General features: G+C 56.4%; 1 protein-coding gene across 1 annotated transcript; it reads right to left on the bottom strand.

Annotated features, from left to right (window-relative positions):
* Positions 1-67: 67 nt before the first annotated feature.
* TYRO3 (TYRO3 protein tyrosine kinase) lies at positions 68-16,650 on the bottom strand (the record flags this gene model as incomplete). The annotated part of the gene is made up of 19 exons (XM_080809418.1): positions 68-1,799; positions 3,984-4,120; positions 4,318-4,477; positions 4,663-4,772; positions 5,184-5,305; positions 5,744-5,836; positions 6,194-6,274; positions 6,558-6,653; positions 6,913-7,013; positions 7,097-7,226; positions 7,601-7,745; positions 8,277-8,422; positions 9,107-9,284; positions 10,849-10,964; positions 11,768-11,854; positions 13,333-13,503; positions 14,226-14,326; positions 14,566-14,749; positions 16,530-16,650. 19 exons carry the CDS (start codon positions 16,648-16,650, stop codon positions 1,406-1,408), a joined length of 2,673 nt encoding a protein of 890 aa, XP_080665544.1. The 3' UTR covers positions 68-1,405.
* Between the last annotated feature and the right edge of the window lie 1,253 nt (positions 16,651-17,903).

Genomic DNA, 17,903 nt, shown 5'->3' with positions numbered 1-17,903 from the left:
TAGGTCGTAGAAATACAGGTATTTGGCACTTTTAAAAATGATTTTCTACACTTTCCTTATTGTCTACAATGATCGTGTATTATCTTTAATGCAATTACCATTATTTGGGGTCTTCTGTAATTACAAAAGCATTTTGTGCTCCGTGCAGAAAACTTGGAAGGCACAAAGGAAAACAAGTCCCTTTAACTCACATCATGTAAAGAGAACAGCTGTTAACATTTTGGCATATGTCTTTCCAGATTTTTCTCTACGCAGAGATGCTTCATTTTTGCGATCTGGAAAAAAGTAAACAGTTAAGAGACAAAGCCTTGGGTCTTTAGTTCTCAATTTTATTTCTGTTTTTAAACAGCTTCTAACGGCTTGGAAATATCCCTAACAGCAGGGGCCTGCCCCATGCAATCCAGGGGCTCCCCTAGCCAGGACTGGGATCTAGGCTCCAGTAACTCCCTCTCACCCACACCAGCCATCAAGCCCATATTCTCTCTGTATCTGGAGACTTGGGACAGAAGAGGGTCTCCAGTGGGAGGGAAAATTGGGACTAAGGGACGCTGTGTGGAAGGATTGAGCTCAGACACAGCTGCCTTTGTTAGTCTTAGGATATTTTGGGATTTGGTAGCATGCTCAGACAGACTGTGGGAGGGCGTAAAGAGGGGCTCCGGGACTCCTCTCTGGCCTCAAGCGTTCCTGGGCAGGGCCTACAGCACCCCTTCCTCTTGCCGGGCTGGGTGGACTACCTTTACAGGCTGGGCAAACGGTAGCCTGCAGAAATCCAGCATGCCTTGCTGTGACCTGGTCAGCTGCACATGACTCCTGGCCTAGACAGAGTGGGTCATCAGGAAGCGGATGTGGACTCAGACCTGAGTGCCCCACTGCCTCCTACAGCAGCACTTGGGACCTGACTGCATCAAACCCTTACCAAATCTCACCTACAGGGGAATAACACAAGGGCATCTCTCTGTGCGCAGCAGCAATCAGCACACTTGAACCCCAAGCACAGGCAGGGCTGGGCCCCCCGGGGTGGGGGGCAGTCAGAGACACCTCAATGCATGCACTGAAGCGGCAAGTGCCGCTGGGCCAGAGTAGGGGCCCACAGGGCTGGATCTACCCTCCCCCAACTCCTCTCCACACCCATGGTAACCATGGAAACATAACCACCCCCTCCTGCCAGCTGCCTGAGTTTAGGCAACCAGGCCTGGCCCACCTCCACCCAGCCAAGGCCTGAACTGATGCCAGGCAGGCCAGAGTGGCCGCAGGAAGAACTGGGATTGGGCCATTTGGTCAGTCCAGGCTTCCAGTGCAGCTCGGGAGGACTACCACAGGAGCCTCCACGCCGTGCTGCCTGGGCTAGGGTCAGCCGGGGCTTCATCGGCCAGCAGCATGGCCCCGGACACCCCCAGCCTGTGGGCTAACAGCTACTGTGGGGCAGTAGCCCTTGCTGCAGCAGCAGCAGCCTCTGGGCCTCACCCACGGGGCTTTCCGGCTGCTGCTCCTCCTGCCTGGGCCGCTCGGCCAGCCCCCCAGGGCTGAGGATGTACCGATAGTCACTACTGGGGGTGCCCCCCACTGCCCCCACACCACTACCATCCCCAGCCCCGCTGCTGGCCTGGTCCCCGCCAGGCAGCTCCAGGGGGCCTCCCTCAGCCGGCTCCTCGGCTCTCTCCAGGTTGATGTACAAGGGGTCCTGGCTGGTGGACAGCACGGACAGGTGGCCCAGGATGCTTTCCAGCTCCATTCGCAGGCATGTGAAGCTCGGCCTCTGCTTGGGGTCAGCGCTCCAGCACTGGTACATGAGCTCATACCTGGGCAGAGGGAAGCGGGAGGGGAGGCAGTAAAAAACCACAAGGGGAGGCAGAGGCCCCTTAAGCCTACAGAACCAGGATTTGGAAAACTTTACCTAAACACGCCCATACGGAGCCCATACTTAACTGTGTATCAGGCCCTCGTCTAAGTATTTTACATTTACTATTTAATTCTCACCACAACCCTGTGGAATAAATCAGCCCTATTTTACCACTGTGGAAACTGAGGGCCAGAGAGGTTAAGAACCTCGACCAAGGTCACACAGGTGGAAAGTGATGGAGTTGGCTCTGTCCTAGGCAACGTGGGGAGGGGGCATGAGGAGTGTTTTTGCTTTGCAGAACCCCGCAGGAGTCACTGTTATTTTAATGGCAAGGATTTGAACAGCCGCCCTTTGTCCTAAATCCCCACCCACTCAGGATGACTTAAATCTTCATTGTTCGTGGACACCTTTGTATGTAGAAAAGCTTCTAGCCCTTGCCCCTGAGGAAGGAACACTTTTTACACACACTTTCAGGAGGCTTACAGATTCCCTGAGGTCTTATTCCTGTTCCCGGGGAACGCCTCAGGCTTAAGGAAAAAAAAAAAGAACTAATGGAAGGGGATTGAGAACAGACGCAGTCAGAGCAAATGCCTGACTCTCTTGTGCCCACAAACAGAAGCCCCAAACACTGTCCCACACACTGGCCCTCCTGACAGAGGCCCCCAGTGATGGGCGGAATGGTGCCAGACATCGAAGAGGCCATGGAAATGGTCCGGGGCCACGGGGATGTGGCCTGGCTAGGCTACATTGTCAAGGCTGTGCTAGGAGCCAATTGGCGCCTGTCCACCAGGCTGGCTGGTAGGAGGCCAGCGCCTGCCCTATTGACAACACTAACTCCGGCCCAGGAGGAAGCTGAGCTGGGGCCTGGTCCCCGATGCCCAGTGGAACCTCTGCTGCTCCAGATGCCCAAACAGGCTGCAACTACAGGGAGACCTGAGCTCCTGCCTCTGCCACGCCCTGAGCTGTGCTCAATGAGGAGGGGTAGGGTCTGGCTCACACCCTCAGATCTCCCTCTCACCCACAGTCCAGGATCTCCTTTAAACCTTCAAACTTCAAACACACTGCCCTAGAGAAAGAGGACCCCACCATTCAGGCTGGGCCTTCTTGTGCCTGTCCCTGTTCTTGGCCCACAGCAAGAAGTAGTGAGCAGATTCCTTCCCCGGATTACTGTGGACTATCTCCCCCTGATACTAGCGAAAACGTCCTCCAGGGCCGCAGGGAGACTCTGGCTTGCACAGGGTGGGAAATCCAACACTAGAACAGACAAAGTATGTCTGGCGTCATCGTTAAGAGGCACCTATTCTAAAATCACAGGGATCTAGGTTCACATCCCAACTCAGCTACTTAATAGCTGTGTGACCTTGGCCACGTTACTTAACCTCTTTAATCTTAGTTTCTCATCTACAAAATAGCGATAATGATAGTCTTTTCCTTATAGGGTGAGAAGGGGATTACCTGAAAGAATGCCTGTAAACTACCCAGCTAATGCTAGTCTTCCAGTCAAGAGGGGTTTACAACCCTCCCCTGGTTGGGGGGGTGGGTGGGTATCCCGACCCTACCCCGCTCCCAAGGGCTCCAGGTCTTCAGAAAGGAAAAAAGGCAGTTCCCTTCTCCCCAGCATCTTGGGTCTCTCCACTCCCATTAGAGGAGGCCAGCCTCCCGCACCCCCGCACCCCCTCCTTGTCTAGCGGAGGAATGTAATACAGCAGCAGTTTTTTCTTGCCCTGGTGCAGTCTTCTCTGAGGGGGAGGGAGGGCTCAGCCTGGGAGGTTTTCTTAGACTAGCTGGGGACTGAGAAGGAGCGGGGGTGGGAAGAAGGTGACAGAATCGTGCACTACTGCTCAACCCTGTACCTTCTGCCCTTGGGGTTCCTGGTTCTTCCTGGAAACTGGAGAAAATACAGTGTAAGAAAAGGTGGAACAAAAAGATGACAGGATGGGAAAGGGGGAGAGAAAGAAAACAGAGAGGTGGCAGAGCAAAAGGCAGCTTGGGGTAGGGGTTGGTCCTCCCTCTAATGACAAGGACATTAAACAAAAGGTCCAGTTGAGGTTCTGGGCTCTTACTGGACCAGCAGCTGTGGCGGCTGCCAGCACCTGAAACCCCAAATTCCTTTCTCCCCAAATACCCTTCCCAGGGCACTCACACATCCTCTATACAGTCCGGAGGCTGTTTCAGGCGGTTTCCGCCGATGAGGTAGTTGTAAATCTCAGCATTCTCAATGCCAGCATACGGCGTCTGCCCGCGAGTCATGATCTCCCACATGGTCACCCCGAAGGCCCACTGGGACGGAAGCAAGTTTGGAGGGGAGATGTCACTAGGTTTCCTGGGCAGGGCAGGGCCCTAAGCCAAACATACCTCAGGGCTCTAAGGGGGCAGCCCAAGCCCAAAGAAGGGACCAGGCTAGGTTCTTGAGGACTCTACAGGGCCGGCCACACTGCCAGCATCCCCACCAGACTTCACTGTGCCACCCAGCTCACCACGTCACTGTGCACAGTATACAGGTTGTCAGCCAGGCTCTCCAGGGCCAGCCACTTGACAGGCAATTTGGAGGCACAGCCCTGGCGATAGTAATCCCCGCTGTAGATCTTCCGGGAGAGCCCGAAATCAGCAACGCACACCGTCATGTCCTCTGCCAGCCTGTGAGGGGTGTTGGAGGATGGAGTCGGCCTTACAAAAACTACGGCATCTTGGCTCCCCAGCTGTCCCCACAAACAGCACACACTGTCCCAGGTGAGAGCTGACCATGAGCTAGTCCTCCTGTCACAAGCTGCTCCATCCCAGCTCCCCACCCCCCACCCCTCACCTCTCTGGAATTTACATACATGCAATTCCGAGCAGCCAGGTCTCGGTGGATGAAGTTCCTGGAGCTCAGGTACTCCATGCCACAGGCGATGTCCACCATGAACCGGACCAGGGTCTGCAGGGGCAGGTTCTGGTGGGCAGACAGGGCAAGTTCAGGCCTGATCTGCTCACCCACCCAGGCAGGGTAGGATGAAGGGGGTTCCCTGGCCAGAAAGCCTAAAAACTTGGGATTACTGAAAGGAGGGGACTTAGTGGGGCTTCCCAAGGCAAAGAAGTTTTGGGAGACCTGAGAGAGCATCCCAGAGTCAAGACACTCCCAGGGCGGAGCTCCAGAGGTCTCTTCTCCCAGAATGGCCCTGGCCCGGCCTAAAATTCTCAGCAGCGCTTTGTGAGGGAGAAGAAAGCCTTCTAACATCGAAAGGGTCAAAACCAGCCTGCCTCTCTTCCTAACCAGCTTGATCGGCCCTGCCCACCAAGCCAAACTCTCTCCCAGGGTCTCTGTCCCTTTCCAACTCCCGGCCAGTCCACCCGAGGCACTCACAAAGGGATTCTCCCCAATCCGGGAGGCGAGCAGGAAGGCGTGCAGGTCCCCGTGCTTCATGAAGGGCAAAATGACCATAGGGATGGGGAGACGGCCTTTGGCCCTGCTGCGGAGGCTCACCCCTGGGGACAAGAGAGAGTCAGGAGCAGGGCACACAGCAGTCAAGAGATGGCTCAGGGGTCTGCATGAGTCTCCCACCTGCTAGATCCTACTTCTAGCCCTGACTCTGTTACCTCCCTCTCTGTAAGTCCACACTGGCCTACCTACTGGTGTCCACCTAAGATGTGGCTGCCCCCAGATCTCTGCACCATCTACTTGTCCCCTCCTTCTCCTCTGTTTACATGAGCAGTCTTTCAGTGCAGACCTCTGGTACAGGGCCCACACAATAAACCCCTTACCTGGAGGGGGATCAGAGTTCAGCCAGGACCCTCCTCGCGATTTTGCTCCCTGTTTACTCACCAGCTAAGTCCGAACTTCTCTCCTACAGGCTGCCCTCCCACCTTGGGGGAGTACACTTTTAGCCCTATTGTGTATTTGTCGCCCCTCAGGAAGGAGCTCACCAACAAGCTTGGCCACGTGTGGGTGGTCAAATTCCTTCATGCAAGCTGCTTCCCTGAGGAACTCTTCAATGTCACTTGAAGCAATGATGTCAGCTGGAAGAAAAGAATGGCAGGGAGGAAATAAGGGAGATGTGCCCCCAATTCTGGTCTAAGCCCGCATGCAGTGGGGCTCTCCGACCATCTCTCCACTTGCTAACGGTCTTCAATTTGGTTCGGATAGCTGTAATCACCCTGAAGGAGCCCAGAGGACAGTCACTGCTGATGGCAGAAAGCAAAGACGAGGGCACAGACGTGTGTGGGTTTACGCTTTTGAATTATTCACGTGGCACAGGTGGCATCCTAGTTAGTGCTAACTAACTCTTCTTGGAAAGTCTAGGGGCACATCAGAGCCTACTTCCGGCTCAATCACCTTTGCCACACCTCACTCTGTGTCTCCTACTCTCCACTCACCTTTCAGCATCTTGACAGCCACTTTCACAAAGGAGCCATCCTCCTGCTTCAGCTGGGCCTCCCGCACTGAACCGAACTCTCCTAGGAACAGATCCAAACAACGGTCTGTTGCCCTACCGGCCCCACCCCCACCCCCTTTTCTCCAAGGTGACCCTCCTCAGGGACACAAATCACTAGACTCTGAGGCCACTGCAGGAAGACTCCCTTGTCTGCATCCCCAGCCACCATTCCCCCAAACAGCCCACACTCAGGAGTCTACAAACATATCCTGCTCACAGGAGCTGCCCCAAGCCCACACCCTCAAAGCATGGGGAGCCATCGTAGACAAACTCCACTCAGCTAATCCCCACGCAGCCCCACACACCTTTGCCCAACATCCGGCCCAGGGTGAACTGCTGCTCAGGGATGAGCACGTCCTCCAACTTGTCCTTGAGCTCATCGCTGATGCCCAAGCTGTCCACTGTGGGGAGAGAGAAGAGGGGCCTCCTGGGCTCCTGACCCTCACCCCAGTCTCGGCCCTCAGAGCAGACATGAGCTTCGTTTGGCTCTCCCACAGCCAGGACGGTAACCTCCATGAGGGTAGGTCTGCGTGTCTTTTCACTGTTGTGTGCTCAGAACTCATGGATGCTCAGACACACTGGCCAAACCCATCATCCAGCAAAAAGAATATAGCTAGGGGCATGAAGGCAGCCCACGTTTCCTAAGATTCCCATACTCACACGTGGCCTCGATACGCTCAGGCCGCTCTCGATTGAAGGACCGGGCTGCCCGGAAGTGAACGGCTGGCTCCCCCCGGGCCATGACACTGTCAAAGGCTTGCCTAAGGGGAAACCCCAGAGTTGGAGTCAGCTCCAAGATCATCTGTCACCTCTTGCTTTGCCCTCCTCGTCCTTACCCCCTTACCCGAACCGTGTCTCCTTCCGCCTCTTTCGAAGCAGGATGAGGGCCAAGGCCGCAGCTGTCACCAAGGCTGTCAGCACACCCAGGACCACAGGCACCCAGGATGTACGGCTGTGGGGAGGGCCCTGTTGGCCTATGGGAGGAGACAAGGCCAGTGGCATGAGTGAGGCTGACAAAAGGAGTCCCTTTAGAACTTTCCAGTGATGGCCATCTGGCCTGGACGAGAGGTTCTCTTGGGTCCATAAAGGTCCCAAGTGGAAAGAAGCCCCAAAGGAAGCCCCAAGACAGTGAAAGGCCCTGGCTGTTGGAACCTACAAATGCACCAGGGACTTCTATGCTAGTGCTGGGGCAGAGGGAGGAGAAGGGCATATAGTTCAAATACCAACCCTGGCCTCAAGAGCTGAGTCTTTGGGTCTACTAGGAGCAAAGCTTCTGCCCAGCTCCTTCCACCAATCTAGGCTGCCCCTGAAAGCCATGACCCGTCTGCCCTTCCCCTCCAGGCCTCACCTGCATGGTCATGCGAAGTGACCACCAGTGGCTGACTCCAGGGCCCACAGCCAACTGCATTGGAGATGCACACTCGCACAGTCAGGTCCTTCTGCGGGTCCCAGCCTGTCAAGTTGGCCCTGGTCCCCTCCACTGTCAGCTCACCCTAGAGCCAGGAAAAGCCCCCATCCCACATTTGAGTCAGAGGAGAAGGCCTCCAAAGAGGCCTGAATGCAGAAAGTGGTCTAGGTAGGAACCCAGGAGGCAAGGGACACTGTGGGTTCAGGGACCCCAGGAACACAACCTGCTGAGTCATCACATTCCCCTTCCAGGCTGCAGAGGCCTCCCCTGAACACAAACAGGGCTCAGTCCCTGCAGGCAGTGGTGCGGGCTGGGAGGGAACCAGGCTGGGGATAAGAGCCTTATCTGTGCCCTCCCCCAGTTTGTTCAGGAATGTGCTTCCTGCTTTACAAATGAAGTGGTCACCACCGGATGCAATTCTAACAGGAGACAATCCAATTAAGGAGGGAAGCCTGCAGGGGAAGGTGGGGAAAAGTGGACTCTCTGAGATGCTGGGAGGCCCAGCCCACCGAAGTCCCAGGGCCCACCAAGGACAGCCATTCGGAAGCTCTGAAGGTCTTGAGTCCTGAAAGCTCACTCTGATACCCTTGGAGAATTGAGGTTTATCTCCCCTTACCTGGGTTCCGTTGTCTTGAACCCAGGACAATTTATAAGGCCCCAGGGGGCCTTCCAAAGAGCCCTCAGGGATCACTTCTTCCCACTCCAGGATGAGGCCTGAGTCTGTGCGGATGGCATGGAGGTTCTGGGGAGCACTGGTTGGGGCTGTACCCAAAGAGAGAATACCGCTAAGAGCCCTGCCCTCCCCACCATCACTATCCCTCGCTAGCCTTTGGAACCAACTCTCAAGAGCTACACAGCTCAGACAGCTACAGGTATGGGTTAGAACCGGCCTCCCAGTTGTGACTGGTCTCACCTTTGGTCCTGTGGAGGAGAGGTGAGCGATGGCAGGCCCCACAGCACCCCACTAGGTACAGTGCTGCTCTTAGTTACTGCCTCAGCAGCATCCTTCACCCTTTCCGCCTCACAGTCCCACCAACTCTCAGCAATTGCTAAGAGAACTCCAAGCAAGTTCCTGCCACAGAAATTTCGCACTTGCCGTGCGGTCTTCCACAGTGATTTCCCCTAGCCCCAGTATGGCTTGTTCCTTATCAAACTTCTCTTTATCAGGGTATGCCTAGACCACCCTAGGAGCACTCTTCCTCACCATACCATCAGATCTTTCCTAATCTGCATGTTTGCTCCACCCCCTAGAACTAAAGCTGCAGGGGAAGGGGCTGGATTCATCTAGTTCGTAGGTATGCAGCAGACACTTGGTGTTTGCTGACCGAGGCAGGACCCTCCCTTTCAAGTAACCTCTCTCTCCAGCAACTTCCTTCAGACTGAAGCCAACATTGCCTGTTCCCCACTCAGGCCCTGCCCAGCCACTCCGCCCTGTAAGTCCCTTACCTAGGCCCTTCGTCCGAAAGGGCACCCAGTCAGCATATGGAGAAGGCCCCAAGGCGTTGGCACAGCGTACCCTGAGGCTGTAGTTGGTGGCAGGTGCCAAGTCCCGGAGGAGGCAGGTAAAAGGCGGCACCGGGACCACCACAGCCAGGACCTCCCAGCCTCCTGGAGCTTGTGTCACCTGCAGAAGAACAGCAAAATAAGGATGAAGAGGAGGGAGACAGAAGATGGGATAGGCCTGGATGGGAGAAGGGGGCCCAGGAAGGGGGGTGTATCTTGAGTTAATGCCTCCTCTAAGCCTATCAGCAAACACTTGCAACCCACCCCTCCTGCCTGCCCCCACTCTAATTAAACACAAGGACCCCCGCCTCCATGCCTTCGCAAATGCTGCTCCCTGGCCTGGAACTGCTCTTTCTAGCAAAGCCCAACTCATCTTTTAAAACTCAGTGCAAACACCAACCACTTTTTCTGCCAAGGACTTTGCCAACTACTCCAGAAAACTCATACCCTTTTTCGCTTGGTACATAACTCGGTAGAAGAGCTCCCATTTATTATAACAACACGCCAGAGCAAAAGAGTCAGTTTCTCAAGGGCAGAGTAACTGGGAGTCTAGGGGCATCATGAACCAGGCCTTCACCTCACATTTTTTAGGGGGTCACCACAAGAGTACAAATGGGGAGCCACATACCATGTGGCTAAGTATTTAAATGTTAGAATCAGCTAACATTAAACAAAATATTTCCTATGATGGCATATGGACAAATAAAGCTTCAAAACAACCTGGAATATCAGTTTTGCATTTATAATCCCCTGATCCCTGGGATTCCCAAGCCAGAATGTGGTGGCATAAGAAAAGCCAGCCTGTGGGCCAAGGATCTATACCCAGGGGAACACCAAATGTGCAGGTGTGGACAGTGCTGCCTACATACTGATTCCCCTAAGGGCTGTCCTTTGGACTTGAGGTGCACAAACCATGCCCTCCTAAGGACAGACCAGGGAAGAGGCCTAGACAGGTCCTAGAAGCAGACTGGGGGCCATCGGGAGGAGGTCTTAAGTACCTAGAAAATGGTGTAGGGTGGCAGTTGGGGGAAGCGGGGGCGGGTAGCCTCATGATCTAGACAGGCATATCCCCTAGTCTCTACAGCCTCCTTGCCCAGGGGCAAGGAATGCAGCCAAAGGAGGGCCAGAGTAGGGTCCTCCAAATTGTTCAGCCCAGAGCAGGGGCCTCTCCTGCCTGGGGGTACTGGCTACAACAGTTTCAAAGGCACTTCTTAAATACCTCTGAGTAAACAGATGAAAATAAACAAGGCTGCATTGCCTCTTGTTTTTTATATCACCTCACCCAGGCTTTCTACTCTCTGGGGCTTCAAACCCCCTCCAATCGCCTTGTTCTCTTTGGCATGAGTCAGGGGATGGGGCACGAGGGTATCAGCTAAATCAAAGGTTTGGGGTTTTGCCCACAGAAGAAACACCCCTCCAGGCATCTCAAATCTGCTCTAGTGATCTGCTTTCCAGCCTGAAGAATGTATGGGTTTGAGCCAATTTGCCCAGTCACTTGGTGGCCAGAGCACCCTGTGGGAAGGGGCAGGCTGGGCTGTTCCTGGTAAAGGGGCAACACCTGGAGAGAGCTAGGGACCCAGGCCTGCGGACAAGTGTAGGTCAATGGGATACCACTGCGAGCGAAGCGCCACCAAGGCAGCCACAGAAGGAACATGGCCAGGAGAGCCTGTCCCCCCACTCCCTACCTGGACCGTACAGGACTGGAGCAGGGCCCGGCCATCGGCACCTGGTATCCAGGCCACGCTAGCATTGCTGCTGGAGAGCTTCGTCACTGTGATGTTGAAGGGGGCTGCAGGCAGTGCTGTGGACAGGAGTGACAGTCAGCACCCTGGACTTCAGTGCCCAGGAAGGACAGGAGAAGTAGAAAGCAGGGGCGTCAAGCCTCAAGTCCCTCCCTGAGGTCTGGGGTTCCCCCGACACCTGACACTGGCTACTCAGCACTCCCAGAACCACAATCATAAACAAGCCGAGAAGCCAGTGGGGGAGAGCTGCTCATACCAGAGAGTATGTCAGCTGGCTGTGGGGAGAAGTTGCCTTTCTCTGAATCAGAGCCCCTATCTGACCAAGGAGTAAGATAAGATAGTAGGTGTGGTGGGGGCGCAGGGGCGGGGGGGCAGAGTACCTTCGCCTTGGGAGAGACAAATGAGAGGCAGCCCCTACAGCCACAACCCATTCCCCCACACACCGGCTCCCTCCCTCCCATCTTCTCTCCCTTTATGCACACCAGCCCTTTGGATCTCCGCTATCCTGCTAGGCGGTTTTCTCCAGCCCCATTCCCTCCACTGTGACTGGCAGAAGCAAGGCTGGGCATGAGCCCTGACCATCTCCTGCTGGCTCCCTCTCCCCCTCCCTCTCTGCCTCCCTCCCAAGGACTCTGCTTCGTGATGGGAAATCTGCTGTGACGTCAGGTTTCTATTCTCATCTCAGCCATGGCAGGGTCTCAGGTGCTCTCACTAGGGATGGAGCTCTGCCAATTAACCCTTCATCCCTCAGATCCCAGCAGGGTCTCGGGAAGGCGGAACAGGGAACACCAAATGATTTTGTAACTTCATCTGCTGCACACGCCCCTGCCTCACTCACCCTCCCTCCCGCCAGTCCTCCTACCTTGAAGGCGAACAGTGGCTGGGCGAGAAGAGGCCAGGCCTTTAAGGTTGTGAGCTTCGCAGGAGAACACCGTGCTCTGGGTCACCCCTGATGCCACAAAACCTCAGTCAGCGCCCCCGCCCCCAAGTAGCAATTCCCATTCAGCCTGGGACCAGGGAATGGGGTTTATGCAGGCTCTGGATCTGAATATCCTAGAAGTCCCTCCAGCCAGAGGAAGAGGCTAGACACTGGGTACAAACAGGGACTCTGGAGTCTAACGAGCCTGGCTATACCCAGTGCTGGGGCCCTGTCTTCTCATCTCCAGCACTGGGTGAATTGTGCAGACCAAATGAGGGAACTCACCTAAAGTGTATGGCACACAAGGAACACCCAAGAAAGCTTATACTACTCCCCCTGCCTCAATCCCACCTCCCACATATGGCACAAAGCTGCCTCCCCTCTCTGTTCACGCCTCTATTGCACATTCCAGAGCCCTTCTCAGTTTGCTCTATACAGCAGCCCTGTCATTGTTGATTTGCATTCTTCACCCTGCAATAGTTCTCAGCTCCTTATGCTTGTGTCTTGTCTCCCCAATTACACTAATTCCTTGGGGGCTGGACTGACGGCTTCTATTTCTTTTGTATTCCCACGATCCCCTGTGGTGCCTAGCACAGTGTGGTGTGTGGAGTAGGAGTTCAGAGAGTGCTTATTATCTCAAGGGCTGCCGGGGAGGGTCCCAACCACGCACATCTGGAGAGAACTGAACCAAACCTTCCCTCTCATGGGCTCCAACCCAGCACCTCCTGAACAGAACCCCCAGCCCACCTCTTCTCAAGATTCATACTGGGGACTTGACACATCCAAACCTATCCTTCCCACCATCCAGCATGTGAGACCCAGCTCAGACTCCCAACTTCTTGAGTCAGTTCAAGCCTCGACCATGAACATTAGCTTCATTTCACAGAGAAGTGAGCCTCACAAGCCTTGTTATATGCCTGAGGGTCTTGGGACCCAGGTGGGTGTGCAGGTGTTGCTGCTTTGGGTCTAGCTGCGTGGAGGTATGGATAAATATAGTTGTTTGAGAAAATGTCTAGAAATTTCTGGAAAGGGCCATTCGGAGAGGAGGCTCCTGTTTCTTTGCGCTGCACCTCCCTCTCTTTGCTTCTCCCTGCCATTCCCCACTCTGCAGCCCTAGACTGTTGTCTTCTAGGCAAGTCGGCCAGACACTCCTGCTAGCTCTGCGTGGGCTGGTTCCTGGCTCCTTCCCTTGGGAGGGGTGGGGGAAATGGGTGCCCCTGGTTTCACACAACTCCTCTCCCAGGGCCAGCTGTGCACGGCCGGAGCCGCTGTGCAGGACGGAAAGAGGCTCCAGTGGCCTCGAGCACACCCGGTAGGATCGCCACTGATCAGCTCACCTGGCCAGCCCTGCACACCTGACTAACCAGCTTAGTAATGGTGCAGCTCACGTCCCCAGGCCCCCAGGTGGGCTCCGAACACTCACAACAGCAGACCTGGTGATTTATGCAGATTTGCACACTGCCCAGTCTCACCACCCCTACTCAAAGCCCCCTCCTGCGGATGCTCACCTGTTACATTTAAAACAGAAGGAGAGGGGGCGGGTCCCCCAACCTTCGTGCCTCCTCTCCACCACACAATGGTAACAGGTTCGGGGGGACCCACAGCCTCACAAGATAGTTGGAAAGGGGCATTGGGTGGCACTGCCAGATCTTTTGGCTCCACGGTGAAAAATGGCACACCTAAGGAGAAAGGGGGTTGGGGAATGAACCTTGTACCCAAACCACAAGTTTGCTACCATTTACAGTCCTCTATGCAGAAGGTCCTACAGGCCCCCTTAGGATTGGGTCAACCGCCAAACAGGTGGCTAGCTTGACGGGGGAGCTTCTCTTCTTTAGGAACACCCTTTATGCTGTCCCCTTGGGCTCTTCCCAGACCTGCTCCAACAGCCTTCTCAGAGCAGGGGAGGAGGCAAGGGGTGGGGAGCTGGGGGAGGGTCAGAAAGGGAGGGGGAGTGGGCGGAAGCCTTAGCAGAGTTCTGCTGGCAGGCCCCAGATCCCGTTCAGGGCCCTTTGTTACTTTCTTAGTCACTTTGTTTTCCTGGGCTGAACAGCTCTGAGCTCCCACAGCTGTGGATCCTTCCTCCCCTCCCCCATCCCTCCTCCCCCTCCTGGCCTGGCCACTTGGCAGAACAGGGTCCAGCCCCAGATGGGTGCTTAGGCTTGCAGCTCAGACAATTGAAACTTACTGCACCCCATAGATTGGAGGTCCTTACTGCCCCCTTAGCTGTGAAATACCTAGACTCCAGTGAATAGGGTCTTCTGATGTCTGGGGTAGGCCTGGAGCCTGGTGCAATCAGGCCCCAGAGGGCAATGGCACTGAGCTTTCTTCTGCACAGGTGTGGTCACTAGCAGACAGCACATGCATCAGGCTGACATGCCCACCCATGTCTCTGCTTCCTCACCTTCTACCGTGAGCCACACTGGCTGGGAGGTCTCCATTTCACCCCCATCCTCCACCTGGCACCAGTACCGGCCTGCATCAGAGCGCTCCACTGACTTTAGGCTGTGGAAACAGGATACCAGGCTCACCTCCTAGGGTCAAAGGTGGGGCGCAGCTATGCTGGGCAGACTCAGTGGGCTGAGCCTGCCCCCACTTCTGGAAGTTTCCTTAGGTTGCCAAAAAAAAAAAAAAAAAAAACCCACACCGCTGGGCATCAGCATTGCCCCCAGCTCCCAAGCCCAAGGAAAAAGCACAACTTGACCCCAGGCTGGCATGCCACACCCTCCCCCACCGTCCTGCACCTGAGGAAGCCAATCCAGTGCTGCTCACTGACTGGGATGTACACCTGATCCACACTCTGGACCACAGCCCCATCCTTCACCCACTGTATCTCCGGCTCCTCCATTCCCTCCACACTGCAGTTGAGCTTCACCGGCTGCCCCTGAGACACTGTCAGCTTCACTGGGGCTCCCATGAGCTTCAGGCCTGAGAGGTGGGAAGGAGAAGGTGTCAGCCCACTTGAAAGGGAGACTGTCTCTGGAAATGTACCCCATCAGTTTCCAGAACCTAGTTTCTGGGTCAGAGGACTCATCCTCAGCTAATGGTCAGGAAAACAGAGGTTGGACAGTGTGGGCGGGAAGGTGGCCTGGGCCTTGGCTGGGGGAAGGAAATTGACAAGATCTCCAGGCACCAATTCTGCCACTGCCAGGTTCCCCCCAGCTCTAAGGAAGTGACCTTTTCCCCACACCTCCTGACTGGGCGATGTGAAGTTCAAGCGCAACCACCAAAAGGCAGGCAAGCCAGGCTAAAAAGGTGGGGCCCTCTCATACACCTGGGGCAGGTACTGCCCTGGGAATGACAGCTGCACCCATGGAGATCAACAGGCGGCCAGCTCTCTGCCGGCCCAGGGTGTCTGGCCAGACTTCACACTGCTGCTGGCATCCCCCTGTACCTCACCCCGGCAAATGAAAGGAGGCTGAGGAAGAGAAGGAGGGGGTGCTCCCCTGAAGTGGAGAACATATGGCTGCAGAACCACGTCAGATCAAACACATGGCAGCCTTCCTGGCAGCCACCCGCTCTATTAATACCTGAATGTGTGCAGGGGTGGGTGCTAGGGAGGTGGGAGGGAGGACGGAGCGGAGGGGCCCTGAGTAGGGAGCCCAAGACCCCTGAGCTACTGTCACACCAACAGGAGCCACCTTGTGGAACACTACCCTCTGCGTGCTGACAGACAGACACACATGCACACACACACCCCTCTCCTGATCTCCTGGCGTGTTTTTAAGAAGAGGGGCAGGTGACCTATCCACATAGCTGAATCTAGTCCTGCTTCATCCTGCCCGTTGCTGTGAGACTCTAGGCAAATTCCTGGGCTCTCTGATCCTGAGATACACACCTTTCCTGTCTTGTAAATACTTGTCACTCTCTGCCTTCCCTTCCCTGAGAATCTCATATGGCAGGGAGTTCGGTCTCAAAACCAGGTGCCAGCTCTGTTGCTGCTGCTTTAGCCTGTGACACAGGGCCGGTCACGGGGCAAGGAGGGATAACTTCACACCCCATACACACCCAACAGTCCCATAGGTGTGTCGTGTGAACTTGGAGAGGCAGGGTGCTGCAAGGAGCACTCGCTCCTACCACCGGCAAATGCCTCAGTGGCCACAGAGGAACACAAGGATAACCCCCACAGGGACCGGCCACCTTGCTCCGGCCCATCCTCGCCAGCATTCCCGGGTTCAGGAAGCTCTAACTGAGTACAGGAACTAGCATGTGTCCAGATGTTTTCTGCGACTGGGCACCTTCACAGCCCCTGTGCCCAAATGGTGTAGGTGTGCCTCTTGGGCGCTGAGTCCAGCCCCTGCGGTTTCGGAGTGGGACTTTCCTGTGTAAGGCGGGCAGAATGGGGTCCCCAGGACTGGGAGGGGGGAGGAAACAACTAGATACGTCGAGGCGGGAACATCCAGTTCCTAACACCGCCCCCACCCCCGACCATTCGGCCCACAGCCCCACTCCTTTCCCTTCCACCCCGCCAGAAGAGCCCCGGACGCGAGAAAGTTGGGGGTGGGGCCCCGGCCAGAGAACCAGCAGCGGACGCTGCGCTGCGCCCCCTCCCCCAGCCCCCAAGCCTCGGCCTTCCAGCTTGGGTCCCCCCACCCAAGTCTCCCGCCCGCCCAGGCCCCGGGCTCGCTCCGCTGCGGTCCCTGGGCGCCCACCCGGCCGCGCCCCTCCGCAGCCCCCAGCGTTCCGCCGCCTCCCGACCAACCCCTACCTGCGGCCGCGGGCTCCGCGAGCAGCAGAGCGGCCAGACCCGCCAGCAGTAGCGGCGGCGGCGGCGGCGGCAGCGGCAGCGGCGGGAGACCCGGCCGCCCCATGCTCCGCCTCAGCGCCATCGGCGGCGACGCCGCACCATGCCGGGCCCGGCCCGCGAGCGACAAGGGAGGAGGGAGGAGGGACGGAGGAGGAGGGACGAGAGAGGAGGGCCGCGGGAGGGGCGGGGGCCGGCCCGGGGGCGGCGCTGGGGCCCGAGCCTCCGAGACCCGCGCCCGCTGCGAGTCTCCCCGGCCGCCGTCAGCAGCGCGGGGTCCCTGGGGCCGCCGCTGGGCCACCGCGGTTCTTCCACAGCCGTCGCCGCCGCCGCTGATTCATGTTCTTCTGCGAGCCGCCGCCTCCTCCCCAGCCCGCCCGCCCGCAAGCCTGAGCTCGTACCGCCCCCCCGCGGAGCCTCGGGCTGCTGGCTCCCAGCGCCTACCCTGCCGCCGCCTGCCCGGCCGGCCCCCGCCCGCCAGCCTCCCCAACCGCGGCGGGACCCCGGACCAGCTTCCCCAGGGCCGACCCAAGCATCCGCCGGGTGCGCGGGTGGCGCACTCAGCCACGCCCCTCCTTTCCCTAAACACTCTCCAGCATCCTTTCAAACCCAGCACTCCAGATCTTGCTGTCAAATCTCGCTAAAACCTCTCGCACCCCAACTTTTGTCCAGGCTCTGATGCCAGAATCCCGTCCCCCATCTCAGGACATGAAGCATCTCAGCCCTCTAAATTCCCAACCGTCAGAGCCCCCGAAATCGTGACTCAAGGCTCCCCCCACTGGACTTACTAACACTCCTTCCTGCCTCTTTCTTGAGTCTTTCACCCAAAATTCCCTTATCCGTGCTCCATTTCCCACCCCTTTTCTTCCAGGATCTTGGGCCTCGGGTCTCGAGTTTTCCAAGATCTTTTTGGTAATCCTCACGTTTTATATCTGACATCCCCACTGCTACACCACACAGGCCAAAGCCCCATGGTCCGTCCATATCTTTGGGGGTTGTCATTCTTCCTAGTTGCTTCCTCTGCTTCTGCTCCCCACCCCCATCCCCTAGGACATGGTGTGAAAGTTGGCTGTGTCCTCACTGTGTCCAATAAAACCTCAGCTATTATTAGCAGACCACCTTGCACATAGTAGGCATTCCATAAATAAACAGACAGATGCCTGTTAAATTAATGAATAATTGCCTCAGAGTTTGGCCTGCCCCACAACCAGTAATCACGGGGGTGGCTGTGCCCAAAGACATCCTGTCAGGCAGATGCAGGGCGGGTTCCAAATGCAGCCTACCAAGTGTTTCCCCTCCCCTAGCCCTTGCCTCTCTACCTGTCCCCTGAAACCTACT

This window comes from Martes martes (genome assembly GCF_963455335.1).
Source record: "Martes martes genome assembly, chromosome: 7".
NCBI classification, from domain to species: Eukaryota; Metazoa; Chordata; class Mammalia; order Carnivora; family Mustelidae; genus Martes; species Martes martes.
Note: the sequence above shows the minus strand (reverse complement) of the source record. Positions and strands in the feature narration are given on the sequence as shown.